The sequence below is a fragment of the Ostrea edulis genome, chromosome 5 (genome assembly GCF_947568905.1).
Source record: "Ostrea edulis chromosome 5, xbOstEdul1.1, whole genome shotgun sequence".
NCBI classification, from domain to species: Eukaryota; Metazoa; Mollusca; class Bivalvia; order Ostreida; family Ostreidae; genus Ostrea; species Ostrea edulis.
In genome coordinates this window covers 16,010,330-16,023,836 of record NC_079168.1, presented here as the reverse complement: position 1 = coordinate 16,023,836, position 13,507 = coordinate 16,010,330, and the positions used below count along the sequence as shown (strand labels likewise).

The 13,507-nt window shown below is 36.6% G+C and overlaps 1 protein-coding gene across 1 annotated transcript; it reads left to right on the top strand.

The window, feature by feature from the left end:
• LOC125648819 (NFX1-type zinc finger-containing protein 1-like) lies at positions 1–13,507 on the top strand. Its single transcript, XM_048875807.2, has 3 exons — positions 1–206; positions 5,853–12,220; positions 12,433–13,507. The coding sequence occupies exons 1-3, from the start codon at positions 127–129 to the stop codon at positions 13,080–13,082; spliced, it is 7,098 nt and encodes a 2,365-aa protein (XP_048731764.2). The 5' UTR covers positions 1–126; the 3' UTR covers positions 13,083–13,507.

Here is a 13,507-nt window from a genome sequence, read left to right as displayed (position 1 = left end):
AGTGCAATTTTTCCTCGAGGAAAGGAAAAATTATTCTGAATTTGTGGAAAATGATAGCAGGTTTAAAAAAAAAAAATCATTTTCACTTTTGATTTGAATTCATGGAAGATCCTGGCATAGAGCCAAATGTCTTTACTTCTACGTACAGAGTCCGGATTTAACTCGATAGAGTCGATACATGCAGCTGGTCTAGGACAACAAATTGTGTAAGTTTATTATTTCAAAAATTACTAAAAAGAACGATTATTTATCATTATCTTTTTTCGTGGTGCATATGACTACAGGTATCTGAATTTTGATCAATCGATACAAAAAGAAAACAATACTCTATCTAATATAGATATATAAAATTACCCTATCTGGGTACATGTATAATCATGTTATTCGCTCCGCGGAGGAAACCAGTTTGACATGCTTGGTTTATACGTGTTAACTATTGACATTTTATAATCGTGCTTTTCATTTTGTTTATAATTTAAGCAAAAATCATTCATTCACATTTACGGAATAAATGCTATAATTAGGCCTACATGTAAGTACGTAGAATACATGCTGATTCGTTCCGCGGAGCGAATAACATGATTATGCCCTAAAATATTCAGATACAATATTTTCAGATGTTTCGCTTCAAAGTAAAATAAAAGTGAAGTTTCAAAAAGCAACGCATGATCCAAACTCGGAAAAATCTGCGAGATTTCAGGATATGTTTACGATTTGCCTACTTTTTAGGTCACCTGAGTCACTCAGGTGACCTATTGCCGTTTGTCTTCATCCGTCGTCCGTTAACAATTTTACATTTCGAACTTCTTGAAAACTACCTGGCCAGTTGTTACCATTTTTCTAGGATAAGAGGAATACAAACTGAAATTTATTACCTTACCACCGGCACCCCCAGGGTCTCATGGTGGGGCTAAATATTCTTTTAAAAGGGCTAAATATTCTTAAAAAAAAGGGACACATATTTTCAAAAATGTTCTCTACTCCCTTATATGCGGTGGAAAAATAAATGCATGGTTAATATGTCTATGACACCCTCTATCAAAATTGTGAAATCCATGGCCACTGAACAGGGTTAATATGACCATATAGTGAAAATCTTCTCTTCTCCTACATATACTTGAGAATATTATGATGACCATGAAGCTTTCTACTGAAATTATGAAGTTCATGGCTCCTGGGTCAGGGGTTCTGACCCTATCGGGCGTGGCGTATATGGCCAAAAATTGAAACTGATTAAATCTTTAAAAAGATATTCTCTTCAAATGCATGATTATGATGTCCATGAAGCTGTCTACCTAAAGCGTGAAATTCGTGGCTCCTGGGTCAGGTTTTGAGGTCCTTGGGTGTGACCAATATCGCCATGTACAGTGTATTGAAAATATATTAAATCTTAGAAAATTATCTTTTCTACTTTCATATTATTATATTTGAGGAAAACTGAATGCATGATTATGATATCGACTAAGTTGCTCATCTATTATATAACCAAGGATGCCATTCAGAATGTAAAACCCAGAGGTATATGGACCACAGCGCTCATCTGGAGCACTTTGCCCATGCAAACACTCATAAATTGTTAGACAATATCATAATCTAATTCCCACAGACTCTGCCCTAACCCTTGGATCATGATGCGAACAAACTTTATAAAAGGATGCTTGTATAGTGATTTACATGTTCTCTATAACACTAGAATATGCCTCCTGGCCTCGATACTATAAACTGAAAATAAACTTAAAGTGAAAATTTTCTTTACTTGTACTTGAAGATTTAGCACAGGTTTTTAAAAATCTGCCAAAATCAAATGCACAATATACTGAACATTTTATTTGTGAATGAAAATTATTTCAAAAGTCAGTTGGATTCGAAATTAAGACTTTTAAGCTATTCTAAGTTTATGGTCTTCAGGCCTGGACGCAGCAATTTTTTTTTGGGACGCACGAAAATGAAGGGGGAAATTGAGTCCTTCGACTCAAGCAAAACTTATCTTGAAAAAAAAATCAGCTTAGCTTATGAGGAACTCGTCAATGCTACACAAAAATCAGGAAGTTCTTCATCTCTTTATGAGGCACGGTCTTTTACTGCCATTTAGTTATATCACCTTTTGGAACAGGCGACATCATGAAATCAATAGTTGAGCAGGTGATATCATTTATTCAAATAGGTGATATCACTTAATGGCAATAAATACCAAAAATGACCCCTCATATGTTTTGGTGAACCGATACAATAAGAGGGATCCGATGGTGAGACTGTATTTTGCATATGACTCCTTTGCTGTTATTTGCAAACATGCTCAATCAACATGTAATGTCTACATGGGCACTTTACATGTAGCTTCTGGACTCCTCAAATATTTGCTGAAACCCATCAACATTTTCTGGAGCACACCCTTTTCAAAACCTATGAACTGTCCAGGTCTCTTCTTGATAAAATCCTTTAGGGAACCCACCCTTGTGGTTCTTGAGAAAATTGTAAATAAAATTTTGTATTATCTTGTGTGAAATTCTCATTGTAGCTCCGCCCTGGCCCCATGGGTCATGTGTTTGAATGAAATTAATCATACATTACATCAGAATTGATCGCGGAAACCTTGTCTCTTGCGATGGTGGGTGGGGGGGGGGTCGTTTTGCAACAGGAAGGTTCATTCGATCCCGGCGCCGCGTGTTAACATAGGTAGTGACTGTTCCATCTCCAAGCAGTGTGTCCCTTCGATAAGCACCCGGCATTGGAAGAAAAGTCATGGGTCATTCGAAATAGGGCCTTGAATGGAAATTTCTGTGCCATGTTGGGCGTTGGCAAGATAAAGAACCCTCACTGCTACAGCTGTAAGCACCATACATAGGTCAAAATTTGACACCTCATTTAAAGCTGGAAACGTCTCAACATGAATGAAAAATTCTCGAATGGGACGAAAAAAATAAAAAACAAAAAAAACACCAAAAAACACATCAGGATGCTTACATACTTTTTGACATATTGCAATCTTATAGTTCTGTATAAATTATATGAAATTTTCAATGTATTCTAACGTCGGTTGTTGTGGTTCAAATTTGGCTTAGAGAATCATGAAATAGAAATGTCAATTTACACCACATGTGGTGTTTATATCTCTCAATTGATTCGATACGCAAGAACTAATTGTTCTGCGTATGGTCAGTTTTTAAATCGAGGCAAGCTACTGACAAACAAGTTGATGGTACAGGAGTTTCAACAGTCTCGATTAAAGTCGGCATTTCGCAAATTTTATGGTCGTTATAACGATCTAGTTTGCCAATACAACCTATCTTTGGGTGAAATGCTGTCTGACGTGTTTCATCCCGATTGTTAGGCCGTTCTTGGCACACTGATTTTGACTACGGATAACTCCGTTTACCTGATCAGGATATATAGGGCTCACGGCGAGTGTGACCGGTCGACAATGGATGTTTACTCCTCCTAGGCACCTGATCCCACCTCTGGTGTGTCCAGGGGTCTGTGTTTGCCCAACTATCTATTTTGTATTGCTTGTAGGAGTTATGAGATTGATAACTGTTCATTATCTTCACCTTGCATATAGGAGTTATCACTGTTCGTTATCTTCACCTTTCATATGAGTGTTTTTGTAATTTGACAAACCGTACTTTTGTGGTTCTTTAGAACATTTGTTTAAAAAAAAGAATGATGTACGATATGTATGTATGTTCCTACACAAAACTCTAACTGTTGTTGCACGGAGGATTAAAGTCTGAACTAGCTGCAGATTTGTAGCTCTCTGGGGAAAAGTTGTGACAGACTAACAAACGAAATCATTTAAAAGTTTTCGGGTCATATGGGGCTTTGGTAAATATTTGAAGGTATGCTTGGACGCAAAGATAGTGGCAAAATATGTTAGGAATTTTTATATCACATTTTGGAGGCGGTGATGCGAGAATACAACGATATAAGGCCTCAACCTTGCGCATATTTTTCTGCGCCATATTCCAAGGTTTTTAAAATGGATGGATCTGTAGCTCCCTGGTCTGTCCAAGTATTATATCAGAGAGCTAGAGATCTACAGCTAAGTCTGAACAAACTCGAATATGTATTAGGTGAGGATGCTTTTATATCAATTCAACAAATTGTTTACTTAATTCTGACTCTTGAGATAGTAATAATGTTTTAAAGAAGTAGGTACAGTTTCTAAAGTCATTTGTCCCAAAATATCGATGATTTGACTTGGAGCTCAAACCCTGGCATTCAAATAAGGAAAAGATTAGCAAACCCAAAATCCGCTCAGTTTGATCAGCAAAATGATTTGTGTCATATGACAAAAGCTAGAAGTTGGCATAGAATTGCAAAAATGCCATTTTCAATGAAAATATCCACAAATTCAGGTGGTTTTCCTTTCAGAAAACATACAGCGCATACGTCGAGCAAATTCATGTTCAAGTATGTTTTTCATCTTAAAATAATACACAATATATATCATTTTCATTTTGCTCGACAAATGCGCACATCTTTTCCTGAGCAATAATCTGTATATTTGACAGTTTTCAGGCTTATTTTGAAAAAAGGGCGGGAAATGTCTTATTCATGATGTCATAATGCTATCCAATTAGGAATATCATTCTGCATTTTGTTGACATAGTATACCTGGCATATATTTTACTTTCTTAAAACGCTGATTAAGGTTAATTCCAGACATATTTTCTAGAGAGAAATTTTTGGGCCATTTTATGTATACAATCGTACCTTGTTCTTTATGGATTTTTCCTGTATATTCTTATTCAGAATTCTACATTGCATCCTCGAGTCTTGCTTTGAACAAATTTAAATCTTTACTGCACAATGATGCATACAAATTGATTTGACAATTTGAACCTTGCAGTTTTTAAAGATTTTCCCCTGTATATATTAAACACAAAATTGTAGCCAACCCTGATTCCATGGGCATGATTTAAAAATGATGGAATCCTCGTGACATGGAAAAGCTTTCAAATCGTGATGAATGATAGTTTTTGGAAATTTGAAAAAGAGCTGTTGGGGTGGGTGTAAATTAAAATCAACACTTTACACCGATTGACGAACAAGCTTTATAATTTATGATATTTATAATATAATATACATATATATGATATTTCATTTGCACGTCTTTTGGCGCCAGAAAGCGACATATCCAGGGAAAACAGGCTACCACCACACCCATCAGCCCCCACCTATCTCAGACCTATTTATACATGAATTCAAGGGAAATGGTATTCCATAATCTCAATAAATCTCTTTAGTGTATAGGGATTATTTTGACTGTTGACAACACAGTTTATTGTGAATTAATACATTTTTCAGAGATGTACGTAAAACAGACTTTCGAGGATTTGATGAACAAAGAGACGAAAAATATACAAAATTCTCAAACATGAAGGTAGATTCTTCTTACATGTACGCATGTATATATTTAATCACGAAAAGTCGATATTGTTCCAGGATAAGAAAATTTATATATTATTGAACAAATAATCAAATATTACATTCTTTTCCTATCCTTCATGTATTATCAAACTACTCAAGTTGGCTTGTTTCCCTTTTGGATAATTTCCATTTTGACTTGTGGGTAGGTACAAAGGGAAATTATTTGATCCACCAATGAATATATATATACTAAAATCGATTATTCCTTGGCAGAAATTTCGATCGAAAAGTTTCATCAAATTAATCATCTTTAGAGTACACTGCAACATCAATGAATGCATGATCAAAATCGGGATTTTTTTTTAACAAATTCGTCGCAAAGGGAATACAAACATGAATTAAATGTAGGCCTGTATGAGTGAAAATTAGCAAATGAGATAATGTGACAATGGCATAATTGGTGAACATTTTGTCTGTTTCAGTCAAGAGAGTATAGTTAACAGAATGGATGTAAAGCCTCTTCGCCAAGCGGACTTGAAAAACTTTATTTCATATAAAGTTGAGGAGATCTTGGAATCCAAAATATGGACAGAAGAAAGAATTAGAGCTACATCAAGAAAAACAGATCAAAGTTTAGAAGAATCTAAACTTTTCCTGCAGATCATTATAAAAGTGTTAGAAAATAAAAGATCTGCTGAGGAGCCTAAAGTCGTAAATCTTGTATCTGTCTTGGCATCTTCGAACTTTCAGAAATATCTTCAGCGTATACTACTGTCTGTAGCTTCTGAGAACGATCTATCAGCTGTGGAAAATATCATATGCTTTTTACGTCATTTATGTGGAAGATCTCCTTCATCTGCACATGAATTTTATGAACTAGCTACAGTAACAGAAGAGAAAATAAACAGACTGATCGAGAAAAGTGCTGATGACCAAAATGACAGCCTCTTGGATTTCAAAGAAGATATCGAATCCTTTAAAGAAATTATCAAAGATAATGCTACGAAACCTAATGAAAATAGGGAAGAACAGAAAAAAGTAATTAGAAAGCCACCAAATAATTTCAGAGAAATCCCTATTCTACCAACCATCGACGATATTTACAAAACGCCGTTCTTGAGACCAAATCTCCGTGATTCATCATTTGAGAATTTGGATGACTATCTTGATGTACAGTTTCGATTGCTCCGGGAAGATTGTATTGCACAGTTACGAAGTGGGATAATTGAATATCTTGGCGCCAAGCTCCTAGAAAAAACGGAGGTTCGGAGATTACAAGATGCCAGACTTTATAAACATGTTACTATCGAAGGCGAAAAAGAGATTACTCTAGATGGTCCCATGCATACAATCAAGCTTGATATGAATCAGGTAACGAGAATTAGATGGGAACGCAGCAGCAGATTAATTTTTGGTTCGTTACTCTGCATTTCACCAAATAACTTTCAGACTTTGTACTTTGGCGTCATTGCTGAATCTGATAATGAGGTCATAAAGAAATCTGGAAGAATAAAAGTTCTTATAAAAAGACAGAAAGGTGCTCCTGAACTGAGGAAGGGATCGGTCGTAACAATGGTGGAAAGTGTTGCGTACTTTGAGGCATATCGGCATGTTCTGCATTGTCTACAAAACATAAAAGGTGAAATGCCATTTGAAAGATATATCGTACACTGTGAAAGGGACATACAGAAACCGAGATATTTGAGAGGGAATGATTTTGTCAGATACGATTTACAACCGATTGTCTCGCAGTCACCAATATTTCAAAAGAAGGGAGGGAGTATGATGAAGTACACTATTGCTCAAAGACGTCGTTTAGCCTTTCAAAATCAAGAAAAAAAGCTTGAAATTCCCATTTTAAGCAAAACCAGATGGCCAAGGGCGAACGACCTGCACCTTGACAAATCTCAGTATGAAGCCTTTAAGTCTGCTTTGACAAAAGAGTTTGTGCTAATACAAGGTCCTCCGGGTACAGGTAAAACTCATCTTGGACTGAGAATAGCTAAAGCATTGCTACATAATGCCGAACACTGGAGGGGCGAAAGCGATAGAAGTGTTGCAGTAGCCAATGACAACAAACAAGAAGGTACAGTACATCCAATGTTAATTGTATGCTTCACAAATCATGCCCTTGATCAGTTTCTAGAGGGAATGATTGATTTTATGGATCCAGAAAATCAGACAGAATGGAAACAGATGATTGTTCGGGTAGGGAGTCGAAGTAACAGTGAAAAAATAGAAGAATTTATGCTGAAAAACAGAAGAAAATCATTCAGGAAATCTCACGTCGATTATGGAACATTTGAAAAAGAACTCAAGAGTATACATAAAAAGATCTGTGCTTTGAAATGGATGATATCTTGTACTCAAGAAAATATTTTAGACGAAAACGTTTTGAGTATTTTCGTTGATGAAGTTCGCATGCTTACTGAACCAGAAAAGCAACCGAAACCAGAGAAGCAATCGAAACCAGAGAAGCAATCGGAACCAGAGAAGCAATCGGAACCGGGGAAGCAATCGGAAATGACATTCAGCATGATGGAATGGCTGAATGTAAATGAGACATACTTCAAAGAGGCAGCATTTGAAAAGTATGAAAACATAGACAAAGAACAAAACAATATTGAAACTAAGGATTCTACAGAAGTTGAGGAACTCATTGATATTGAAACAGAAGGGGATCTCACAAAAAACGAAAGGATGATTGAAGAAGATGATTTCGAAATGGATTATAATTTCAAAGAAATCGGAATCAGTGTTGAGTCAGTTTTGCTTCAATTGAAATCAGATCCAAATCTCTCTGAAGACTTTGTAAAACTACTAGAAAATGAAGCATCAATTGTCAAGAACTATCTTCATAAAAGTAAAGCAATGACAGAAGGAGAAATGAGGACGAAAATACGTGATCTATGGAATTTAGCGATCAAAGATAGATGGAGAATGTATAAATATTTTGAGAAGAAATTTTGTGACGTTCAGGAAAGAACAATACTCAAACTCACGGCCAAATATGACGCAAAATACAAAGATTATTTGCTTGAAAAAAATTATGTTGACAAGGAAATATTATGCAGTTCCCTAGTAATTGCGATGACGACTACTGGTGCTGCTAGATATCAGACTATCCTCAGTGATATTGGACCCAAGATTATTATTGTAGAGGAAGCTGCGGAGGTTTTAGAGGCTCATATTATATCTACACTGAGTAGTCACTGTGAACATTTAATCCTGATCGGAGATCATAAACAATTAGAACCAAAACCTTCGGTTTATGAACTTGCCGAACAGTACAACTTGGCTTTATCGATGTTTGAGAGAATGATTGAGAACAAACTCGACTTCAACTGTCTTTTGCGCCAACACAGAATGCGACCAGAAATTTCAGACCTTGTACGGGATTTTTATCCTGGGCTAGAGGACAATGAAACTGTTTTCAACCGGAATCACGTGTTAGGTATCGAGAAAGATGTGTACTTTATCTCTCATACACATGATGAATATCAGAAAGGAGAAACACAAAGTTACTCAAATGAGTTTGAAGCACAATATATCAAGAGATTGACAAGATACCTATTGCAACAGGGATACAAAAGACAAGAAATTACTATATTAACTCCTTACTCTGGCCAGATGTTTTGCATACGCGATTTAATGCCAAAAAGTGAGTTTGCGGGAATAAGGATTTCAATTTTAGACAATTACCAGGGTGAGGAAAACAACATCATCTTACTTTCTCTGGTTAGAAGCAACAGAGAAGGTAGAATTGGATTCCTTAAGAGAGAAAATAGAATTTGTGTCGCTTTATCGAGAGCAAAAAATGGGTTGTATGTGATTGGAAACTTCAAAATGATTGAAAAATTCACACGCAAACCGCACTTACTTCGGTCCGCTATTGACAAAATGAAGAACTCGGATTCTCTCGGAGTTGGGTTGCCTCTATATTGTCAAAATCACCCTGGTACTCAAAAAATCAACGCCAAATCTCCGGATGATTTCGATCAAGCCCCTGAAGGAGGATGCTCTTTGCCTTGCAATTTTGATTTGAAATGTGGTCACAAATGTTCTCATGTTTGTCATCCTTATGACAAAGAACATTTAGACATTAGATGTATTCAGAAGTGTGGAAATGCTTGCGAAAGAGGTCATATTTGTCAGAAAAATTGTCATTTTCCAAGCCCTTGCAGATGTAGAGTAACAGTGGAAAAACTCCTGGAATGTAGCCACACAGCAAAGTTACCATGCTGTCAGGAACCTGAAACATATGATTGCCTTGTGAGAGTCACTAAAATGTTGGACTGCGGCCATGATACGAGTACAGATTGCTGGATACCGCCAGGGAGCATTGATTGTAAAATAATCGTAACACGAAAATTGCCTTGTGGACATTCAGTTGACCTGAATTGCTATATCAATTATGAGGAGTATGACTGTCAGGAAATTGTGAAAAGAACTATTCCAAAGTGCGAACACAATGTAGAAATGAAATGCTTTAAAAACGTTAATGTATTCAAATGCCCAACAGAAGTCACTGAGAAAAGAAATGACTGTGATCATAACTTCACGCGCCCATGCCATGTTTCAAGCATGCTTTTCCAAGTACGAAATAAATGTTCAGAAATAGTTTCGAAGACGTTTCCATCATGTGGACATTCTGTTGAAGTAGAATGCAACATTTCCCTACGGAATCTAAATTGTGAAATCAGTGTGTGTACCAATTTCACGTGTCACCATGACAATATACAAGTAAAATGTTACCTGAAAGACAAGGAAAAATGTAAATCACAGTGTGGTTTAATTTGTTCCATGGGCCATAGGTGTTCCAGGACATGTCATTTTCCTGATCAATGTCTGTGTGGAGAACTTGTGAAAAAAAGTCTTCCTCTCTGTGGTCATATGTTGTCATTAAAATGTTCTGAAAATGTTGAAAAAGTTAAGTGCCAAACTAAAGTTTTGAAGTCGCTAAAGTGTGGCCATAGTAAAAAGATGGCATGCCACATCGACGTATCTCAGGTGAAATGTATGGAGAATGTGGTGAAAATATTGAATTGTGGGCATGAGAAGGAAGTTCTATGTTACAAAGATATCAGCGACAGTGACATTCAATGTCGAGAGAATGTTAGAAAGACTTTACGATGTGGTCATGAACAGACACTGCTTTGTTACGTAGATCCATTGGGTATCAAGTGCACGGAGACAGTTAGAAAGAGGTTGCCCTGTTGCCACGAACAAGAGGCAGAGTGTTGGAGAAAAATTACCGACGTTCAATGCAAAACTTTGATTGAAAAAACATTGCCCTGTGGACACACTGCTATTACACATTGTTACAGCAAACCAGAGTCAATTGATTGCACGGAAAATGTAATAAAACCAATGACAACGTGTCATCACTCGATGTCAATGAAATGCTGTGAATCTCCACGAAAAATGAAGTGCAAACGGCTAGTTGAAATAATGCAGCCAGAATGTAATCATATCAATCGCATTGCTTGCCATTTACACCAGGCATTCCAGGGGGCTTCAAATTCGAAACTTCCTCAATGTACATCCAATGTAATTACAACGGAAGTTTGTGGGCATGATGTCACTAATCCTTGTATACAACCCAATAAGAATGTCTGTCGAGAACGATGCACGTATACACTGGCTTGTGGACATCCTTGCGCTGGAGATTGTGACAAATGTAATGGCGGTCTAACTCATCAGCCATGTGCAAAGAAATGTGAACCATATCTTGTGTGTGGGCACGAGTGCAAGAACAACATTTGTTTTAACTGCAAATCTTGTGAGAAACAATGCATGGCCATGTGCTCACATAAAGTTTGTAAACATGTATGTAGTCAACCATGCGTCCAGTGCATAGCACCGTGTGACTGGTCATGTCCTCATTTCACTTGTAATCTGCTCTGCTATGAACCATGCGAAAGACCAAGGTGCAGCGAAAAATGCCCTATTGTATTGTTATGTGGACATAAATGCGCTGGTATTTGTGGAGAACCTTGTCTCCAAAACTGCATCGAATGTAACACAAAAGCAGGAAAAAAACTCCCTAACAAATCAAGACTGGTCCAGCTTCAATCCTGTGGACACATATTCACAGCGAATGAATTGGACGCAGTTTTGGATTCACAGGGAAATGATATTCTTAGAGTTCTACGTTGTCCGTCATGTCAAAAAGCTGTTGTTTACCATCCAAGATACAATAAAATACTCAAAAAGCAAGCACAAATTGTGAACATGATGAAGACTCAGATAGAATTAGCAATCAAATTCGGAGGTATATCCACTTTTCCGACTATATTTGGTGATAGCATGGAATGTGAAAAGTACGCAGCAGAATTTGGAACGTTTTTATCTGCGATTGGACGAAAACTAGAAGAAACAGATGCGAGTAACCTAAAGCGTTCTCTTCATTTTTTACATGTTTTAAAAAAGTCTTTGACATGTAATTCTCCGAATTACCAATCTGTTATCGACATTTACAGGATTATGGTTATCGTTAGTTATAACTGGACGTTGTTGGTGATCAAACTTGCCAGAAATGATATTGTTGAGAGTCTAACGAATGCAGAGACATCGGGCGAAAGAACATTGCAAAATGACGCCATTTGCGAGAGAGATGTTCATTCTTCAGTGAAAGAATTTGAGGATGAAATTAGTCAAATTGAACAACTTTTGAATTTTCCAGGAAAATTTTCATCTTCGACTAAAAACGATGTAGATAAATGCATTGATTCCATCAAACCCTTGTTAACAGCACAGGTAGTAAGACGAATTAGGAAAGCTGAGGGTTTCCCAAAGCCAATTGGAATTGTGGATTGTCACATTGATAGTTGGACGATGTGTGGAAATGGTAAGCTGATTTTTGTTTTTATGAAGACTTATGTGCACTTAATCAATCTAGGAAATTCTTATACAATTTCCTTTTCTACGACTTATTCATGGCAATTAATTGTATTTTAATTAACTATGCAGCAATTTTCCACAATAGTCAACAAAATAGCATTGTTGTATATATGATGACAGAAGTTTCTTCTGAAGTAAAATAAATACATCTTTATACAGGGCACCCATTCTGTGAATATGAAGATTACCAGACGTGTTGTACTTGTCAGACATCCAGATCCATATTTAAATATCCATTTACTTCGCAATCAACATCCTCTTACGAATATGAAAAACAGGGAGCTCGTCCAAAACAACATTTGAATCGAAGTACAATATCAAACCCGGATATGGGCTATGCTCAACAAGACAAAATGAAAAACGAGAAGTCTTTATCATCAGAGCGGTTTGGTAGATTTGAAAATAACTCTTCCATAAAGCCAAAGAGTGAAACAGAGCAAGAACACGGAAAAAGAAGAAACAGAAGTGACAGGTTTGCAAAGCAACCTACTCACGACACTATGCAGACAGAAGACACAAACATGTACTTAGAGTCCATGATAAGGGAGATAACCCAGAGTGTACCCAATCCTTACCGCGACTCCCAAAAAAGGAATGGACGACACAACGGGAAAAGGGGAAACCACAGAGATCAGTATGCTAATACACGGAATCAAAGTTTAAACTCGCGCGAAGATTGGTCAGCAAATCATGAATTCCAACACGAAAACTTTTCAGAACAACATGCGCCTCGTGGTGGACGAGGAGGAGGCAGGGGCAGGGGAAACCGTGGAAGAGGAAGGCAACGAAGATCAAATAAACGAAAGTAATTGACAATGAAATCGGGTGGTTAATGTTACTATTCGCAACATATAATTATATGCAGTTTTTATGTAGACTTTAAAACATGTATTACCAGTTATTCAAATATATTCATCGTGTAAGTTATACTACGCATGTACATGTGCTTCTTCGACAATAAGCGGATCTTGAACAATTCTTAGGTAGACTGTTGAGAAGTATAAAGCGGGGAATTGGTTTTGATCGATTCCATGTTAACATTTGTGAATTTAATTTAGTGTTTCTATTCAAAATATGATTGAATCTAAATTGTAATTTGAAAACATTTAGGTCACAGTAAATATTTGTAATTTTTAAATAAGACCATTATACACATTCAAATGGTTTTAAGGCTGTAGAATTTGTTGTCATCTAGATAAAGTTCAAATTTTACAATAAAAGTTTTGAATGTGAA

Bases quoted from the DNA above. Each gene is read 5' to 3' on its own strand.
- LOC125648819 (XM_048875807.2), top strand. From the start codon at position 127: ATGTCTTTACTTCTACGTACAGAGTCCGGATTTAACTCGATAGAGTCG. The intron at 207-5,852 runs GTAAGTTTATTA...TGTCTGTTTCAG, and splicing joins GGTCTAGGACAACAAATTGT to TCAAGAGAGTATAGTTAACA. The intron at 12,221-12,432 runs GTAAGCTGATTT...ATCTTTATACAG, and splicing joins TTGGACGATGTGTGGAAATG to GGCACCCATTCTGTGAATAT.